General features: G+C 36.3%; 1 protein-coding gene across 1 annotated transcript; it reads left to right on the forward strand.

Moving 5' to 3' along the window:
- The first annotated feature begins 1,073 nt into the window (after window positions 1-1,073).
- LOC134873357 (uncharacterized) lies at window positions 1,074-4,601 on the forward strand. The gene is made up of 4 exons (XM_063896888.1): window positions 1,074-1,835; window positions 2,653-2,805; window positions 3,173-3,256; window positions 3,813-4,601. Exons 1-4 carry the CDS (start codon window positions 1,500-1,502, stop codon window positions 4,116-4,118), a joined length of 879 nt encoding a protein of 292 aa, XP_063752958.1. The 5' UTR covers window positions 1,074-1,499; the 3' UTR covers window positions 4,119-4,601.
- Window positions 4,602-20,408: the final 15,807 nt, after the last annotated feature.

The raw sequence follows: 20,408 nt of genomic DNA on the forward strand, positions 1-20,408 counted from the left end.
AGCAAGTAGCCTAACAGACAAGCCACACACCAGGCAGAAATGTCATAAGCCCATGTATTTTACAGGCAGCCGAGTATAAAACACAAATGCAGATAGACCCAGTAAACGTTAATCAACAATTCACCTGCTTAGGCCTTATCATGAAAGCCAGGGCTGGCTTCAACAAGTGAAATGAACAAACAACAACTTACGGTCAGAAGAGCTGCAGGCGACGAGTGTTGCTGCTGAACTTTCGAAGTACTGTGTCTTTCCATTCGCTTGTGCATTTGCAAGTCAAGTCTTTTTCGAATGCAAGCTGTACCAACCGGGCCTTTCTCTCGTGTAACATTGAGCGTCTGTGTTCCGAAAAAACATTTCTCAGAGTGGAGAATGAATTCTCACACATTGCTGTAGATGCACCAAATGTTAATGCATGTTTAAAAGCAGTCAGCACACTGGGCATGGCAATCAGATGGTTGTGGTACTTTGAGATGATGTGCTGTATGGTCCAGTCTCCCTCCATTGCTTGCTTTTGTGACATTAAAAACTCTTTAGCAACTTCGAACTCAGCGTCAATTAAAACTGATTGTGACAGGTCGAGAATATGCTTCACAGCTTTCACATCAAGGAAATTATCACCTTCAGGATTTAGTGCTGCAAGTGCACTTGCCAGTTGTGAGTTGCGCTCGCTGAATCTACGCTCCAGTTCCCCAACCACCAAATCAATCGTGTTGTAGTACAATCCCCGAAGTTCAGTTTCGCAGTCATCATCACCTCTGGCTCTGTATCCTCCTGTAGGCCCCATAACGATGTAACCATCCATCCGTGTGGTCTCTGTGCGTCTCCGTTTGGGCCCAGGTCTCAATGACTCGCTGGTGGCTGTGGCAGTATCCAGCACCTGCTTAAACTCCTCATCACAACGCAGTTTTTTAACACATGCTGTTGCACTCGCCACAACACTTAAACCCGTCAACAAGTCAGTGTCCTCTCTCTGTAGAAGCTTGTTCGGTGGATCCAATAGAGAAAGGACCCTGTGGGTTAAGTTGACAAGGAACATGAAACTTGGCTCAGACACCTCGCGTAGTAGGCCAGTAGCTTCCATTCTCGTCTCTGCGCCATAGTTCAGCACTGTGTCAGCATCGGTCAGAATCGATTTGATGTCATTGAAAGACTTACGAATGACTGAGACAGTGGCAAGATGCCCTGTCCATCTCTGCTCCAGAAGACGTTTAAGCTGAACACCTTTGTAATGCATAGCAACCGTTGGCTTCCTACAGAATTTGTAGAGGGAATTGCAAACCTCAAAAAACTCTGAAAGTGCAGACTCTGCAGACATGACATGGACCACAACCAAATGCAACTGATGGTTGCATTTATATATATGTATATAGTATAACCCCTACCCAGAATCTGAGGAATATGCTTTGGTGGCGCAAGCCCTCATCAAAAAACATCCATGTCTGAGGGAACCAGGGTCTGTCGCTGGATGGTACAATTGGAGGTCTAGTTTAAAGTATAAAATGGGTAACTTCAGACAAAAGCTACGAGAGGCTGGATGTCCAGAGCTCAAGATCAACTCGCGGTCATCCAGCACATCTGGGAAAAGAACTCTTGAGAGGGCTAGAAAATCAGAAGTCAACTTCATGCCAGACATCCCGGAAGGAAAAACAAAACACTCCCTTGATGAAGAAAGGACAGCAATGCTCACAGAAATGAAGAAGAGGAAGGTTGATTGGAAGCAAATTCAAGCGATGATGACCAGCACATTCTCTTTGCGGAGAAAGGAAATCGTTGAGGACGAGCCACTTGTGTCTGACATCAAAGATAGATGGCCATCACTGTTCTCTGAACGTCAGGTAAAGTACTTCTCTATTTCAAATGAGTTGAGGAAGATCAGAATGGAGGCTTATTAAGAATAGAAATATATTCAATTTTAATTTCACTTATAAAGCGCCAAAACATTACACACGTCTCATAGCGCTTTAAGGCCGTTTTATACTTCAAGAGACAAAAGTCGTTTGACGCTTGTGACTTTTTGTTGCAGGTGTCGCTGCGAACTACAACTTATGTCATAAGGGGTGGAACTATTTTTCGCGATGTAAATTTTAGAGGTGGTGCTAGGCTAAACCAACAAAATGTTACTAGGACAACAGTTGGCGACAGCGTTCTGCGCCGCTACAATATTCTAGATGTACGCGACAAGCTCGGCGACAGCCCTAGCAGACAGAAAATTTGTCTCCTGACGTAATATTTTGTCAGGCGACATTTGTCTCTTGAAGTATGAAACGGCCTTTACACAGAGTGTTAACGTTCCTACAGAGCCCAAGAGTACCAGGGGCGAGGAAAAACTCTCTAGAGATATATAGGAAGAAACCTTGGGCAGATCCACAACTCAAGAGGTTGACACATCTGCCTAGGGTCAGTTACAGGGCAGTAAAGTCTGTATACATGATACATCAATAGGTTAGTTTGGAACAGAGGATAGGACATGGTGTTAAAGCAACCTGGGTATAGCTTACAGAAGGTCGGATGGTGACGTGACCTATATGATAATGCATGATAACTATATTATGCAACAATGGCTAATATCTGCTGTCATGAAGACTATACAATTATAATTATCAGTGCTAATGAATCCCTCGGCTTGTTCTTTGCTTCTTTTATGCCTACTAGATTGAAGCCGAGTTAGCTCGCCTCACCACTGTTGACCTGAAAGGCTGCCTCTTCGCTGGCCTTGACAAGTATCTGCAGAGGTTCATTGATATCTACAGAGCCAAGCCTGGTGTGGTGGAGCTGAAGAAGCTGTTGACAACACTGGATGGTGAAGTAAGTAGGCTTACGTGATATTTTAAACAATATGTTTTTCTGTTAAAAAAAAGAAGTTATTATAGTAAATATTACTATATAGTGTTGGTTCAGTAACAGGCTTCTCCCAGTCCCTGTCTCTCCAACTCTTTAATAAACAGCAAATGTATTTTAACACAGGTCAATGGTATATCCAACCAGAACAAAACTTCAAATTTATAGTTTTCCAATTTTGTCTGCAGCTTTCTTTGTTTCATGACTTACAATTGCACTTGTTTATCCTGTATCTGTGTCTCTCCTGATTGGATGAAATTGGTATTAAATACTCTATTCTGATGCTATCTGATCGAAGCTGTTCCATTGATTGTGTATTGTCAATTGTTTTTAGTGTTCCAACCAATGGAAAAGGACCATCGTGCTGATGGGGCTCCCCCACTACCTCAAAGAGTCCAACTTTTACAAGAAAGTTCAGGTATATTTTATTTTATATTTTCTGCCAGTGTAGATCAGCCCCCCATTCTTATGTATTTACCCTTACTTGAACATATCCTGTATTTTAGGACCTAAACAGCGGGTTGGGACCAATCATGAGTAAATAGCCCTACAGTGCTAACCGCTCCAACATGTGGCTTTGTGTGTATGTCCATACCAGAACGGCCTCAATGTCATTGTCCAAGCTTCACATAACATCTGTGCCACATATAAATTAACTTATTGAAAGCACTGCTCATTTCACACTGGGTGTAATTTGTTTTTGTTATTTGTTTTTTTAATAAATGCCTTTTTAAAAATAGGTTTTTAAGTACTCAACAGCTCACACTGCGTTTTTTTATCACTATTTTGAAGTGTTGTGAGCTTGTAGGTCAGCTATTTTCACTAGTTTGGATTCCGGGGAGACAGAAAATGTCTCTTTTGTGTCTCAAGCTAAAAAGTTTAGGAACCACTGGTGTGTCATGCTTAATGCTGTTTTGGCCACAACAACAGAATCAATAAAGGTTTATTTTATCACGTTTGTCCACTTTGTTTAGGCCACAGATGCTGAGGAGGACATGACTAGAGGAATGACGGTGGGCATCCTCATTGTGGCAGACGGGGTTGATACTGTCGCTTTCGCTGTGGTCATTGAGGAAGAAATCATCCTTCCATCGCTCAGTGATTGCCCAACAGCTGTGGCACTTCTGTTGGGTCTGCTCTACGCACTAAACATTGACTATCCCAAACACATGAGGTACACATTTGAAGTCATTCAGAAGGTGCTCATGGACATTGGTGGAGGCCATTGCACTGCTTTGGTTCATGGCTTGAGAAACAGACTCTTGAAGAAGACCATGTAAGCTTAAAGCAGAGTTTAAGCATTGGCCAAATGTGAACAAAATGTGAACTTGATTGAGAAATCTTATTTTGTTATTTTGGTTAGATGTCCTATAGATTGTGTACTGTATTTGACAATTTAATGACTTGTGCAGGTTTACACGCCCACTTTGGAAGGGCACACACTGGATTTGTTGGGATATTTACACCCAGTGTGTATTTGGGTATAGCGACACAGTGTATTTCGGACACAGTAACACACAGTGTATGTGGGACACATAACACACACGGTGTGTATTCATTTTGGGGGACACAGTAACACACACGGTGTGTATTTATTTTCGGGACCGTAACACACACAGTGTGTATTTATTTTGGGGACAGTAACACACACGGTGTGTATTTTGGGGACGGTAACACACAGTGTGTATTTATTTTGGGGACAGTAACACACACGGTGTGTATTTATTTTGGGGGACACAGTAACACACACGGTGTGTATTTATTTTGGGGACCGTAACACACACAGTGTGTATTTATTTTGGGGGACACAGTAACACACACAGTGTTTATTTATTTTGGGGACGGTAACACACACAGTGTTTATTTATTTTGGGGACGGTAACACACACACAGTGTTTATTTATTTTGGGGACGGTAACACACACAGTGTTTATTTATTTTGGGGACGGTAACACACACAGTGTTTATTTATTTTGGGGACGGTAACACATACGTTGTGTATTTATTTTGGGGGACACAGTAACACACACTTCATGGGGTGTGTAACTGATAGAAAATAAGTATTTGTTCCAAAAAGCAATTGTATTTACTCATCTGTTTTTATTAAAGAGGCTTGAGTTGGATCTCAGTGTTTTGGGTTTATGAAGTTGTATCTTCAATAAAACAAGAAACATATTGGGCAGTATTAGTTGTTAAATTGTATTAGATGTCTGGGGTGAAACTACATTAGATTTAAGCAGTTGGTGTATGTAACTCACTAGCATTGCAGATAAATCAACCAAAAGCTTAAGTAGTATTGACTTAAGGTTAAGTTATATCAACTAAAACTACCAAGTAGTGAAGTTATATCAACTAAAGGTATGAAGTTATATCAACTAAAGGTATGAAGTTATATCAACTAAAGTCAAGTTATATCAACTAAAGGTATGAAGTTATATCAACTAAAGGTATGAAGTTATATCAACTAAAGTCAAGTTATATCAACTAAAGGTATGAAGTTATATCAACTAAAGGTATGAAGTTATATCAACTAAAGGTATGAAGTTATATCAACTAAAGGTATGAAGTTATATCAACTAAAGGTATGAAGTTATATGAACTAAAGGTATGAAGTTATATCAACTAAAGGTATGAAGTTATATGAACTAAAGGTATGAAGTTATATCAACTAAAGGTATGAAGTTATATCAACTAAAACTACCAAGTAGTGAAGTTATATCAACTAAAGTTATGAAGTTATATCAACTAAAGGTATGAAGTTATATCAACTAAAGGTATGAAGTTATATCAACTAAAGTCAAGTTATATCAACTAAAGGTATGAAGTTATATCAACTAAAGTCAAGTTATATCAACTAAAGGTATGAAGTTATATCAACTAAAACTACCAAGTAGTGAAGTTATATCAACTAAAGTTATGAAGTTATATCAACTAAAGTTATGAAGTTATATCAACTAAAGGTATGAAGTTATATCAACTAAAGGTATGAAGTTATATCAACTAAAGGTATGAAGTTATATCAACTAAAGGTATGAAGTTATATCAACTAAAGGTATGAAGTTATATCAACTAAAGGTATGAAGTTATATCAACTAAAGGTATGAAGTTATATCAACTAAAGGTATGAAGTTATATCAACTAAAACTACCAAGTAGTGAAGTTATATCAACTAAAGTCAAGTTATATCAACTAAAGTTATGAAGTTATATCAACTAAAGGTATGAAGTTATATCAACTAAAGTTATGAAGTTATATCAACTAAAGTTATGAAGTTATATCAACTAAAGGTATGAAGTTATATCAACTAAAGGTATGAAGTTATATCAACTAAAGGTATGAAGTTATATCAACTAAAGGTATGAAGTTATATCAACTAAAGGTATGAAGTTATATCAACTAAAGGTATGAAGTTATATCAACTAAAGGTATGAAGTTATATCAACTAAAGGTATGAAGTTATATCAACTAAAGTCAAGTTATATCAACTAAAGTCAAGTTATATCAACTAAAGTCAAGTTATATCAACTAAAGGTATGAAGTTATATCAACTAAAGTCAAGTTATATCAACTAAAGTCAAGTTATATCAACTAAAGTCAAGTTATATCAACTAAAGGTATGAAGTTATATCAACTAAAGTCAAGTTATATCAACTAAAGTTATGAAGTTATATGAAGTTATATCAACTAAAGTTATGAAGTTATATCAACTAAAGTCAAGTTATATCAAAGTTATATAAACTAAAATCAAGTTATATCAACTAAAGTCAAGTTATATCAACTAAAGTCAAGTTATATCAACTAAAGTCAAGTTATATCAACTAAAGGTATGAAGTTATATCAACTAATGTTGAGTTGAGTCAAATAGCAATATTTATTGGAGTTAACTCAATTGTCTTTGTTGTCTTGACATAAATTCTTTCGCAGCATGGAAACACAAATATTTAAGTTGAAACAACAAGTTGGGTTTTATAGTGTAGCTTTATACTCATATAATAATGTCAGTTAAATTGTAATCTTCATAACAAACAAAGAAAAAACTGCTTAATCATCCACATAGTTATCAATATGACCTGGACCGATGTGATCACTATAATAGTTTTACACTTTAATGAATACAAGTTGTTTCTGTTTTTAATACAATGAATGTCTGTGTTTCTCAGTTTATTCTGTTTTGTTCCGACCAAGCTTATTTTCTAGCAGCTGTGATTTGTTTTTTACTTTGCTTTTTATGTTTTTTACATTTTCCAAATGCAAGCATAAGATCACAAGTAAATCACTTTAAATTGCCGTGTTGTTGAAAGATGCTAAACAATTCCTCAATATTTATATTTAATCGTTTGAAATACATGTTGCCTAATTCCTTTGTTTTCTGAATTTCCATCAAACTTTCTTTTACTTAATTATTATTTTATAGGGTCAGGAATTTTGCTGAATCTGTCGTAATTTGAATATGTGTAAATCACTTTGAATTGCCTTGTTGTTGAAAGGTGCTATAAAAACTTGCCATTTCTCATCAGTTATATTTGATCATTTTAATTATATTTTGCCTTATTAATTTGTTTTCTGATTTTGAATTTCATATGATCTAATAGAGTCAAGGATATTCCAGAGGTTGTTGTAATTCACACCAACATTTAAAAAATATATATCATTTGAAATTGTGTTTTTTCCAAAATTCTGTTTCAAGTCCAACAAAGACACTGGTCACATCACAAATTCAAGTGCTCCTCTGGCAAGCGGTCAACTTCAATTTCAGTTTGGACTCACAGTCAATGGCAGATTTATTCAATATGCCTTTCATTTTATTGAGAAAGTTGACATTTAAATGTGAAAGTAATATAAGAATAATTATTAGGAAGCTGCTCTAAACAATTTGTTTGAGGTTTTTTAATTTATTTTTATGTAATGCCCTGATTAGTACTGATTCTCACCTGTTGAGTCAAGTACAATGTATTTGAATGGCACAAAATTAAATGGACTTATTATTGGTTAGTGATTTTAATTTTGTTATTGATTGAAATAAAGATTAAATAATAAGTCAAATGATATTATACCTGTTGAAGCAATAAACACATTTGTTTTATTTTTAAAATATGCACCTTTTGGAGAAGAAAATCTATCCCACCAAAATGATCAAATCTGGAACCAAACATTTTCTTGAGAAATATAAAAAAAGCACAACCTCACCTGAAAGTAAGTAAGTAACATCCCACCTATCCTGCATCCATCCTGGGTAGGTTTGGCTGGAATGCAGGTTCAATGGGCCCAGCTTAATTTCTTGTTAAATCTATCTTCTACCATTGCGGAAGCAGGTGCTTGGACTCTACGGCTTTTCAATTTTGCAATCCAAAAGTTGCTGGTGGACATGATTGGTGGCGGAAGTTGTCCGGATGAGCAAGAGTCAGCCGACAGCTACCAGGACAAAGAGAACTGCAGCTTTCTTGTGTTTTCCAGAAAGTCGATCAATCCGATGAGTCAGAAAGTGGACTTTGCCTGTTTCCATCCAGAGGACACAGCTGACCTTGTCCTTCTCCATACTAGAAGGTTGACAAATAGGTGCAAGATGTGGATGATGTAAAGTGGCTGGAGGTAAAGCCTGCTGACTAATATCCCGTTTTGGAAAAAATGGGATTGGAGGGTGTGCATTAATGGATTTCGCTGCTTAGCCGCTGTCTATCCTGGGTATGAGCAAGCCAAACAAAAGCTGCTGGTGGACCTCATCGTTGAACACACTTGAGAGGCGTGTGTCAGCGTCTGTTTTGTGGAATTAAAGGTGGGCGTATGACCCTGTCCCTTGGACTTCCTGAGGGGGATGCTGCACGAACGGAGCATCACAACAGATGGCTACAAGCCATCTTGTTCTTGTGTGGCTGTATTAATTGTGAATGCAGTTTACATCTATAACCATTTGTCGTCTTTTTTTCAAATGCTTTATTTAACAGTCAACGAGAATTTTAGTTAAGAAGTTAGCTTGAGCTGAACAATTTGAATTAAATTCGACAGATATTACAATTCTGATATAATGAATGATATTATAGGCAATGGTCACTCTTGAACCATTATTCTAGTCTTCATTGATTTTTTGGGTGAAGATATGTACCAAATAAATACATTTCTAAGTTTGTATATAAGTATTTGTAAATCAGGACACCCCTACATCACCACACCCCTAAATTAAAGATTTGTATTTTGACACATCATTTCTCTTTAACAAATTGTGCAGTGATTTGACAATTGCACTTGTTGATGTTGAGATTATCATTTATTTATTTATTTGTGTGCATAATATGAACTTTTCTGAGTGCACCTTCAGGGGTTTTAGGAGGATCCCCCTCCAGTCAATCAAACCACCAGTTGTAAAGTTTGAGGAGGCAGACAACGATCTATAAAATGGACATTAAAAGTCTAATTGTCAAAGTGGTTGTTTCTAAAAACACTGACTCACTTACCAGCAGTTATAGTAACAGCCATGCAACTAGCACTGCCCTGGAGTCTCCAGAAAACAACTCGTCTCACAAAACTCCCCAGATCTAGGTTTGTAGCCTCCAATCCCCAAACCTTTTTATAAAAGGGACAGTTTTTTAAATTTTTTTAAATGGACGTTTTTTTTTCATGGCTTTAAGATATTCAGTGGGAACGCTGTTCTGTTGTATGGGAAAATGTCCAATTCATTATTAGTTTTTTGTTTTTTGCATTGATTATTTTGTTTATAATTGAGACATAATATCCCCCCAAAAGTTGTTGCAGTTCATTAACCAATATAAATGATTAATTAACAAGACAATGGCATATCGGATTTTATTGATTTCCTTTGAATTCGTGGGAATTTAAATACATGTAATGTTTATCTGAAAGATTACATTATGTGTTTTAACAGAAGCCTAAATAGAAAAAATACTAAAGGCATCAAAAACCTCTGTGTATTGAATTTAACAAGAGTGCATTGCATATCTTGTTAACTAAAGCGTGTTTTCTTTTGCATTTTGTATATATATATTTTGTAATATTGATGATCCATTACCATTTTTTCAGATTTATTCCAAGTAAATCAGTTACCCCCTGATATTATCACAGAAAAGGGAACAGACTCATTCTGTTTTTGGTATCAAGTTCATATTTCACTATATTCTACACATTGTTTTCGAAATATGGCACAAAATGTTTAATGGCAAATGGCTCATACCTGTGCAAATGGCATTATGTTATAAACACCAATTCTGTTTAATCAAACCATTTATGTCTTTAATGTGGGAGCAACATACACATTTTTTGTGCACTTTTGACAACTCTATTTTATCCTTTACTCTTGAATTTAAAACACATGGATGAAACCACGACATGAGGTTGAATAGTGAGCTCCTGCATGGGCCTTAATGAAAGACACTTATTGAATCACTGCAGCATCATAGACCCCTTGAAAGCTAAGGAGAAAATGTAATGATGAGTCTAAACATAGTAGCAATGTCCTTTGAAACAGAGCATCACTGATAACTGAAAGTTGTATGTTCCTCATGTCTTCAACTGTCCTCTCTTTGGACATTTGTTAAGATACACGGCAGCATAGGGCAACACTGATTACAATCAAACTAAAGTATTTCTCAAACCTTTAAGCTGTCAGGAAATGTGTAAGACCAAAAAACAACGGTTTTCTTTCATTTTTTTACTTTGTTATTAAATCTTTTGATCAGAACACAAGATGAAAACTGGTTAATTTCAGGTGTTATATTTTGTTAACCTGTTTGGATTTCATTTCAGTAAACCAACAGGGACCTCCCAAATGTTTAGTGCATTCTTTCATTTAGTTTTAAAGTGGGGACATTTAACTTTAATGAGGACAAACTGATTCCTGCAGCTTACTGTGAGTGTGAAAGTTCTCCTAATTTGAAACGTGTGATTACTTGCTTGAACATCTTGCTCTGGGATCAAAGGTCTGTTGTGGGTTTTTCTGTGTTTACTTTTTCTCTAAGGTAGTAAAAGTTGGCTTGAGACCACAAAACAGTTGTAAAAGGTGCCATAAGCCCATCAATTTATATAAGGTGTGAAATGGAATTTATGGCAACAGGAAAGGTAAGGTAGTTCAATGATGAGATGGGACACATTTGAGATGGCAGATTTATTTGTTCACCTGTTCATCTGTAAACCATTTGGGCTCATTGTTTTGCAGTGTGGGACATCTAAATGGGATGCTGCTATACCGTATGTCTATTCAACATTTGAATTTTTAGTTTAAAATATATATATATATTATCACTGCACTGCACATGTTGTCTTAATCCAGCATTTTGTCAATGAGATGACTTCAATATGATAGATTGATGTCAATAACCTTGATCATTTACTAATAGCTCTATTTTAGTTCATTTTTTGTTTCCCCAAATGAAATATCTTCTGTTTTTGCTGGATAAAAATGAATTTTGGTTTCCTGCAATATTATAATTTTATTTGTATTACATTTTACTGCACTCCGTTTTCTACATAACCATATTTTGTGTAAATACTGTCTTTCAGTGACAGGCTGCCTCATCCACGCTCACATAAAGGTACCACAAGTAACCACTATCAAACTATTCACACTGAGTCCCTGTTGTGATAGGAATAAGGGTTTTTTGATTCTGATATGGATAGGTTTGTGTCAGAGCTGGCTTTCCCCGCTTATGTCTTTGTGAGTGGGATGTGATATGGTTTATGTTTATGTAACAAGACTTGTGCTAGTAAAATACATATTCTACAACACCAGGACTTCTGTGTCTGTCTCCACTCAGGGTATTTTGATGGGTCTGACCCATGACTAACTGTTTGCATGCTCAAGCATCCCTCCTTCAGGACATTTGGATAGAGAAATAGTTGCCAAATTATTTTTCAAAACATATAAATATCCCAGCTCTTGTAAACAGCATGATCTTAGGACTGAGGAAACTCGATCAAAGGGAAAATATGTGCCAAGGGGAAGTCTGAAAAGAGAAGTGGAGTTAGGGTTCGTGCAAAGATGTAACATATTCAGGAGATCTGCTTTTAAAGGAACAGTGGTTTTACAATCCCACCAAGCAGGTTTTTGGAAAACGAGCGATGGCATTTCCTTTGTTTTCCACAGTTATATGATCTTTTAAAGGGAGATTATGACATTAAAGGGATGGTAAAGACATATAAGCAGAGGTGGATATTTTACTTAAGTAAAAGTAGAAGTACCAGAGTGTAGGAATACTCTGTTACAAGTAAAAGTCCTGAAATCAAAACGTTACTTAATTAAAAGTACAAAAGTATAAGCATCAAAAAGTACTTAAAGTACCAAAAGTAGTCATTGTGCTGATTGATCCATTTCAGAATAATATCTCTGATATGTTTTATAATGATTGATCATTAAAGTGTTCTCAGAGCTGGTAAAGGTGCAGCTAGTTTAAATGGCTTTGTATACTGCAGGGTAGCTGCTGAATTTACTCCAGGTGAACTAAAGTCATACAGTATTTAACTGTTGATTATATTTCACATTGTTCATGCAAATTTGCAAACTAACTTAAGATATAAAATACATGTATTGTAGTAAAATTACTCCATTAACCTTTGCATTTGAATGGAGTAGAAGTACAAAGTAGCAACACATTGAAATAATCAAGTAAAGCACAAGTATTTTGACATTTTACTTAAGTACAGTACTTAAGGACAGTACTTAAGGACAGTACTTGAGTAAATGTACTTAGTTACTTTACACCACTGTAGATAAGATAAGCTGCAGAATCCCCGGACAAATAAAGTAGCCGTGATCAGTCAAACTGTGATTGTGAGGAGGTGTTTATTGTAAACTGTGTAAATGGATATTTCCTGTTGAGGGTCAGTGTTCCGAAGCAACAGTTGGGGGAAATCCTGCCTCCTACTGTATGTATCATAATGATGTCTCGAAGAGAAATAAAATAATGTCAACAACATTAAAGTAGAGTCAAGTTGATTCAAAAGAAAAACTGCTGGCATTGCATTTTCTGGCAGATCACATGCATTCACATTATCTCTTTAGTTGTTGTTTATATTTATCCTTTAGTTTGGCTTGGACAAAGGTCTTCCACTTTAACTTAATAATGCAAATTCCATGTTGCAACACACACTCTGAGATAAGAGATGCATTTAGCTTTGACTTTTTCGATAAATGTCCCTGTAGATACTGGTGGTAAACATTACATTCCCTACTGCAGCATTCTGCTCTCAAAGGGTGATCTGTTTAAGACAACTAATTACCTGCTAAGTGGTTACTGCTGGAATGCATAGGATGATTAAAAAAATTGGCTTCTTTTGCAACCCTTTTGAGTAAATTGTTCCCTCCAGAATGAAGTTAAAAAACAAATTTTATTAGCTGATCCGTATGTGGTCAGCATATTTTGAGGCATCCGAGCACCAACACACACTGTGAATCACCTACTTTGTTTGCCAATGGTACATGTCCTCGTGACCTGGAGCACACAGGTCCATGCGCAAAACATTAGTCAAGTTCTAAGCACAGGGATTGATTTCTGTGTCTTTGCATACATGTATAGAGGACATTCATGTTTTTATGTAAAAGAAAACAATAGAATTGTATTTAAAGGCTTTCAGGCATTCTGTATCGCCACATTTTCTGCTTATGGCAAAGTCTAGGAAAAAAAAACGAGATGGTAATTTATCAAATCACAAACATACTGTATTGAAGAAAAGTTGAAACTAGCGATTGAGACCAATGAACTCATGAGGAGAATGTTTACTGAGGAAATAAATCAAGTGAGAAGTAAGTCATTTCTGATAGACTTCTAAGCAATTGGAATTACTTTGCCAGAAAGGTCGCTGCCTGCTGGATTTGAGAGAGAAGACACATTCAAGGCCGTTAGTGGTCCCAGGCTCAAGGGTTTGTGAATGATGATGAAATGGAAAGGCTTAATTGACCTTTTAAAGGAAACAAGCCATCAATAATAACTTAAGCCAGGGTAATGCTTTTCTTAATAGGAACATTAATTTGAATATACACAGAGCAGAGTCTTGTATTTTTTGGAAGACAGACCCTTAGAGTGTGGTTTAATAATTCAACAATTGCTTAATCACAAATTGATCAGTCAAGGAGATAAGGATCATGAGGATTAGTATTTGGATTAATCTGATGTTGTGTCTGTACTAGGGCTGTCAATCGATTAGAATATTTAATTTTCATTAATCGCATTAATCGAAAAAAAAATTGCACATTTTCTATCTATTGTAAATGTACCTTAAAGGGACAGTTTATGTATTTTAGTGAGTGGACAGTTATGATTGCTTTATAATAAATTATACATTATGTTTATAATAAATAAACATTGTTTATAAACCATGTTCATTTATTATAAATCAGTCATTATTATAAATAATCATTGTATAATCATTATTAATTATAAATGGTAAATACAATGGTGGCTCTCTGAGGCATTTCATATGTGCGGTCGTTTGATGCGGTGTGAATTATCTCTAGCAGAGCCTAAATTAGCCAATTTAACTCATTGAATAAGGGAGAGAAAAGAAATATGTAATATCTCTAATTGAGTGGAATAAGATAAGATAAACTTGAGCCAACACTGAAACTTGTACTTTGAATAGATGTCTTTTGGCCTTGTGTGTTTCCCTTTGACTCCATTCGTCTTTTTGGGCAGCTACCAAATGTTTTTCCTGGAGCACAGTGTGTTTGTTCATTTATCAATTTGCAATTAGAATTCAGGAGACTAGCTTGACATTGAATGTATTGTATTAGTTCCAGCAATATCTAACAACGGTAAAATAAACCTCATCCAGTTTCCCTCTGTGTTAAATAAAGGATTTCAGATTTTTGTACACCTACAGAATGTTACATACTCTCTCTCCACCCTCCTTACACTTGTAGGTTTAACTTTAATTTAACTCTTTTGCCAAAACCATGACCATTAAACAAAGCTTAACACACATTTGGCTGATAGATAGTTATTGTTTTTGAGAATGATTTTGGAAATGTTTAATGGGATAGTCAAAACCTGATGTAGTGACAGCCCTAATTGCCGCAGTTAAATTGTCACTCACTGTGAGGTCTGTTGAGGCCATCTGGTATCTGTTGTTGTCACTAACAACCTACAGGATTTACAGAGGTTAACACAGTTAACCTCCTATGTATGTGAACACTAACACCTTTAAAACTGGAAAGTCACAGTTTGAGATGGTTGGAGCCGAAACAATAAAACACTGCCAGTTTTCTCCGCTGAAGGACTAATAAAGGATTTTCTTAGCTCAGCCCCTAATAACTTACTCTGTCATATGAGAAAAAGGTCAGTTCTGGTAGAGAACTTGGTCTACATTCAAACCCTGGAGCTCAAATTCAATTTCACCAACTGCATGACACAAAATCTAATCTTTCCATTGCCATTTAGGCGGGGTAACATTTCACACTGGACACCCAGGAGCGGTATTTGTGACTTTATCTGCTTATTTAACAGTTAGCACAGTGATACTACTTATGGACTGCAGGCACATACATTGAATAAATTGATTTAAAACAGTATTTCTTATGAAAAAATGGTCTAGGTGCAAAAAAAGCACACAAAATTGGTAAGCGCTGATTCATATAAACCCTGCAAGAAAATCATTATGCCAAGTGGCTCCCAGGCGATTTTGCTCCTTTGTGTCGTTTAAACTGGTGACCTCATTTTGATGTCATGTATACATTGTTTTTCATTAATTGATAAGTTTATTTTTAGAAAATGTGCCTGCTTAATTTTTATCCTCGTGTTGGTGTCTTTTTCAATATATAGTCTTGATCCAAAATTGGGTGTCAAACAAGGGATATTTTATTCTAATGGGTCTGAAGGTTTTCAAATATTTCCCCGTATCAAATACACTGTTCACAGAATGCACAGCTGCAAATGATCCAATAAAGAAAAACGGTGTCCAAAAATAGAATTGAGGTTTTGCGTGTTGCATTGGACTGGTCTGTTATAATGAGAGTGTAATGAATGAAAGTGAAAATGAAAGGAAACGTGTGACAGTGGCAGCTCACGGGATAATTCTTGTTTTTTATTTAGTACATATGTCTAACTACAAATCTGCTCTAGAGGAAGCACAAAAGGGAAACATCCCGGGGGGGCGGCGGGGTTCGGGGGATGAAGCGTATCACTCTGAATTGTAGGTTAGGTTTATGGTCAAGGGTCATGGCCCAAAGTCTGAACATTGTCAAGAGGTCCAGACACAGCAGTGGTATTCTGTGGGATACATCACATGCAAAGCTCTTTGTAACAACATTTAGTAAAACAAATTTCCCTTTTGAAAAGATCCATCAAGACAGTTTTTTTTGCACCTAGACCAGAGTGAGGAATGTATGATGAATTTTGATCACGTGACGTCGACCATGTATATTGGTTTTTCTTGCAATTACTTATCAGTAATCCATTTAAGTCATCAATTCATCAATTGAGCATAAGGAAACCACAGAGTTTCATGTATAACTGGATTTGTAAAATTAACAAGTTCATGGAAAATGTTAAGGGTAAGTATGTTTTATTTAGAGGGATGTGTGATCATAAATGGAATATAAAACTATATTTCCTTTGTGTGTAATCACATGAAACCATCATCCTTACTTTAGAATGAATGTTTCATGTGTGCTTTGTCAGGTATGTTTGTAAAGCCAAGAGCACGCTAAATAATCTCTAGGGAGGGCATTTAATGTTTTTAAGTTACTCTAAAGGCCACTGGAGTTGTCAGACACGCTTGTAAAACTGAGGTAGCGTCGTCTGAATTTCATTGTCCTTGAAGTAGTGTTTCATTAAGGATCGCCTCTGAATAAAGGTCCTGAAAGATCTCTCTGTATTACAACAAATTTCTGGTAATGTAAATTGGTTTCCACCGTCTTGTAAAGGCAAAGGTAAAAAAGGGGTGTTTAATTCATTAATTTAGCATAATCAGTTTAAAGTCTATATTTACAATATGCACTGGCATTAAACATATTTAATGTTACACACTTATTACCTCCCTGCTGTGGAACAGCATGTTATCCAAGCCTTTGATGAAGTTCAAATACTGCCTTCATTCTTGAAGCTAAACCAACTCTCTTGTTGATTAGATAGATTAGCTAGTCAGAGCCGTACTTAAGAATGTGTGTGTGTTTTTTTAAATGGTATGCATTTAAAATGTTGAACAAGCACCACTTATTACATACGGTGTCTTTATTACCTCTTCATGTTGAAGTTCTAATAGTTTGGTTTATGTCTTCTCAAAGCTTGTATCAACACATACTGCCGCATTTAGATGATCAGATAAACACATATAAAAATGTAGAGCATGTTTTTGTTGTACGTGCCTTACATGTGTAATATTTTGAAGGACTGTGTTTTCCCCTTTAAGGTTTCGGATGGATAGATTGGTGATATTGGTAACCAGACTTTGAAAATCTAATCACATAAGCTTCAATCAAGTCTTCTGTTGATTGATTGCAATCTATGACCCTAATGATTTGATTGTGTGTGACTGTAATGTTTGTCCTTTGTGAAATGCTCATGTGTCTGATATGAATAAAAGAACACATTGTAGAAAAATAACAGTAGCGCAATATTGCAGACAGCAAAAGGCTGCTCAAATACTTTGAATGAACACTATAGTAGGTAACACACATGTATAAAGAATCTCAGAAGTTCAAGCAGCAATGCTTTGAAAAAAAAAGATTTATGTAGAGGCGGCAGTGGAATGCAGTGTGATGGATGAGCTCTATTATCCCAGTCATGACCCCCGAACACCCAGATCACTCCAAGACGCAGGGGTGCATGTAAAGAGAATACCAGTTACAGCCAAAGGTGTGAACAGGGCTTCGTAGCTGGACCCCTTAAGAAGAAGAAGAATATATACTTTAATAATCCCATACAGGGACATTTCTTTTCCCTCAAACACAGAAGAAATAAATGCACAAACAGATGCACATAGAAGAGGTGGCAGAGCAGAGAGGATGCCAGGTACCCGGCAACACGGACCAGTTTCTGGGTTAGGTGCCTTGCTCAAGGGCATCTCGGCAGTGGGCCAGGAGGTGAACTGTCACATCTCCAGCTACCAGCTCCATATTTTAGTTTGGTCCAATCCGGACATGAACAGGCGACCCACCAGATCCAACTCAAAGCCCTACAGGCTGAGCAGCCTCCCTTTGGCCAATTTATGGAACCAAAATATTCATGAGGGCAGTAGTGTGCTTCACGTGCAAGATACATTTCTTCATATCTTTTATATGACACTGGGAGAACTTATATATCCAGCCTCAAAAGAATTTAAAGTTAAATAATGTTTTTTTAATTTTCTATTAAATGCTATTTTTAGGTTCATACTTGTATTTATTAGTTAACATAACATGCTTCAATGTTCAAAAACAAATCATTTTTCTCCGTCTGAAACACTGTTTTAATGTCTGTCTCTTTAGGCCCCAGTCTGCTCTGCTGTCATTGGTCAGTTGTCTATTAGTCTGCATCATCTGACCCCCTCGGTGTCCCTGCACTGTAACTGTTGCCTGGGAATGACTGTAACAGCTCTGTTGAGCCACCTTTACTTATACATATTGTAGTTCTGATATCACAAGCCTAAGGAAGTCTGGGCGGGTCATCTAAAGACAGGTTTTTAAACACAGGTCTAGTGCATTTTTCCATGAATTTAGAATTGTGATACTTTTGCAGTATTTTATACAACCTACACCTGGTTTATTATTTTTTTAAATCCCACTTTTTATGATAAAGAAACATTAAAATAATCAATGTTTTGACAAAATTCATGGGGCATAATTCTCAAAATGTGATCTAACTAAATGGTTTCCTTGCTGGTTACCAAACTCAGACCTAGACTTAACTCACTGGCTCAATTTCAGATCCAGCCTCTACACAAAATCCCTACCAACATCCATCCGTTTGCAAATTCCCATGGGGGGTCCGCCATATTAAGTGCCAAACCAACTAGTGGGGAGGGGAAGTTGGTTATTATATATACAGGGACTATTGCAAAACAGACTATGCTGCTAAAGATTTTTATTATTGTTTATTATTTCGTCCATCAAGGTTATGAGAAATGTGTATTATTTAACCCTCCACATGAAAGAAGAGGCCTCATTCAGCTGAGAGAGACTAGAGTGCAGTCGGCCTCAGAGTGTGAGGGTCACTGTCGCGTCTGCTTAACCAACAGGGCACTGGTGTAATGTAAAACATGCATAGATACATTTACTCAGTTACTTAAGGTCAGCTTTCAGATAATTGTAATTTGAGTATTTCCATTTTAAGCTACTTCATGGCAAATATTTTTGCTTGTCTACAGTTATGTTAAACTTAAGGTACTAGTCAGAGACAGGTTCATTGCACAAGCCGTAAGACTATTTAACGCCTGAGCTTGCACTTTTTTAACTTTGATTGTTGTTTTTTATACATATATACAGTATTTTGTATGTCCTATAAACTGCATTGTTGAGGAACCTGTGATCTAAGTTTTTCACACATTACATAATGGAACCGTATTATACTACACGTTATGACAATAAACCTTGAATCTAGTCACTATCCGGGTTTATAATGATTACTGCATATAATCAACTAATACTTTATCTGTTTTAATTTTATTATAGAATATCTACTTATTTAATTCAATAAAATCATATAGGATATTCAGAAATAGTTAATTCTGCACCGAGTACTTTTGGGACGTACCTATACCATTGCACCATGTGCTACTTGAATGTTTGCTTTAGCAACACTGCCTATATAACATCATTGGTGTATTATATACCTGTTTGGTGGTTATGCTGCCCATTTTATGTGTTTTCAAACTCGTAATTCTGACCAGGACTGACTTAAGTGTTGCAATAAAAAAGGAGTTACAAGTAAATAAAAAAAGGAAAAACAATCCATTCACTTAATTCCTCTCATCTCATGGTCGTACTGCTACCAATTTAAGGAGCATCATACCTCCTAAAATAAAATCATTTAAAAAATAAATTGAAGTAGCATGTGAAAACAGTTATTGCACAGGATGGACATTCTCAATGACCCAGATGTTTCTTTTGTGTGCCTGGAAAAGTTTTATCTTCAAATTACAAGCACATGTCTCGATGGTTATTCACTTGAGGCAGTTTTTTTGTCCATAACATTTTTTTTTTTAACATTGCCCATGTGGTTATGGAATATAAACTCTGGGAAAAAGTGGGGAAGTCTTATTCTGACCAAGTGCATCCCGCAGCGACAAAAACCCATCACACATCCAAAAGCAGACAGACGTGAGCACTTAGTCATGTCTGTTTATATTCTAATTGGTTAAAGATCATTACCCTCTTGTTTTGTGATTTAAATGGCTGTAAGTGGTGTTTTCGACCTTGCTCAGCGTTAGATATGAGCAAGGTAGCTCACAGCTGTATGCGTTGTTCCAACAACAAGGTCTAAGTCAGATTGAGGCAGTTTAACTTTTAATAAATAAATAAATTACCTATGCTGACACCGTGACGAATCACAGAACTTATTAGACCTCTACTGTGTTCATGATTGAGACAAATGCACTCATGAATCTTTTGGTTGATCGATGTTTCAGTGGCAGGAAATGACCCAAATGCATGG

This window comes from Eleginops maclovinus, chromosome 2, assembly GCF_036324505.1.
Source record: "Eleginops maclovinus isolate JMC-PN-2008 ecotype Puerto Natales chromosome 2, JC_Emac_rtc_rv5, whole genome shotgun sequence".
Classification (NCBI taxonomy): domain Eukaryota; kingdom Metazoa; phylum Chordata; class Actinopteri; order Perciformes; family Eleginopidae; genus Eleginops; species Eleginops maclovinus.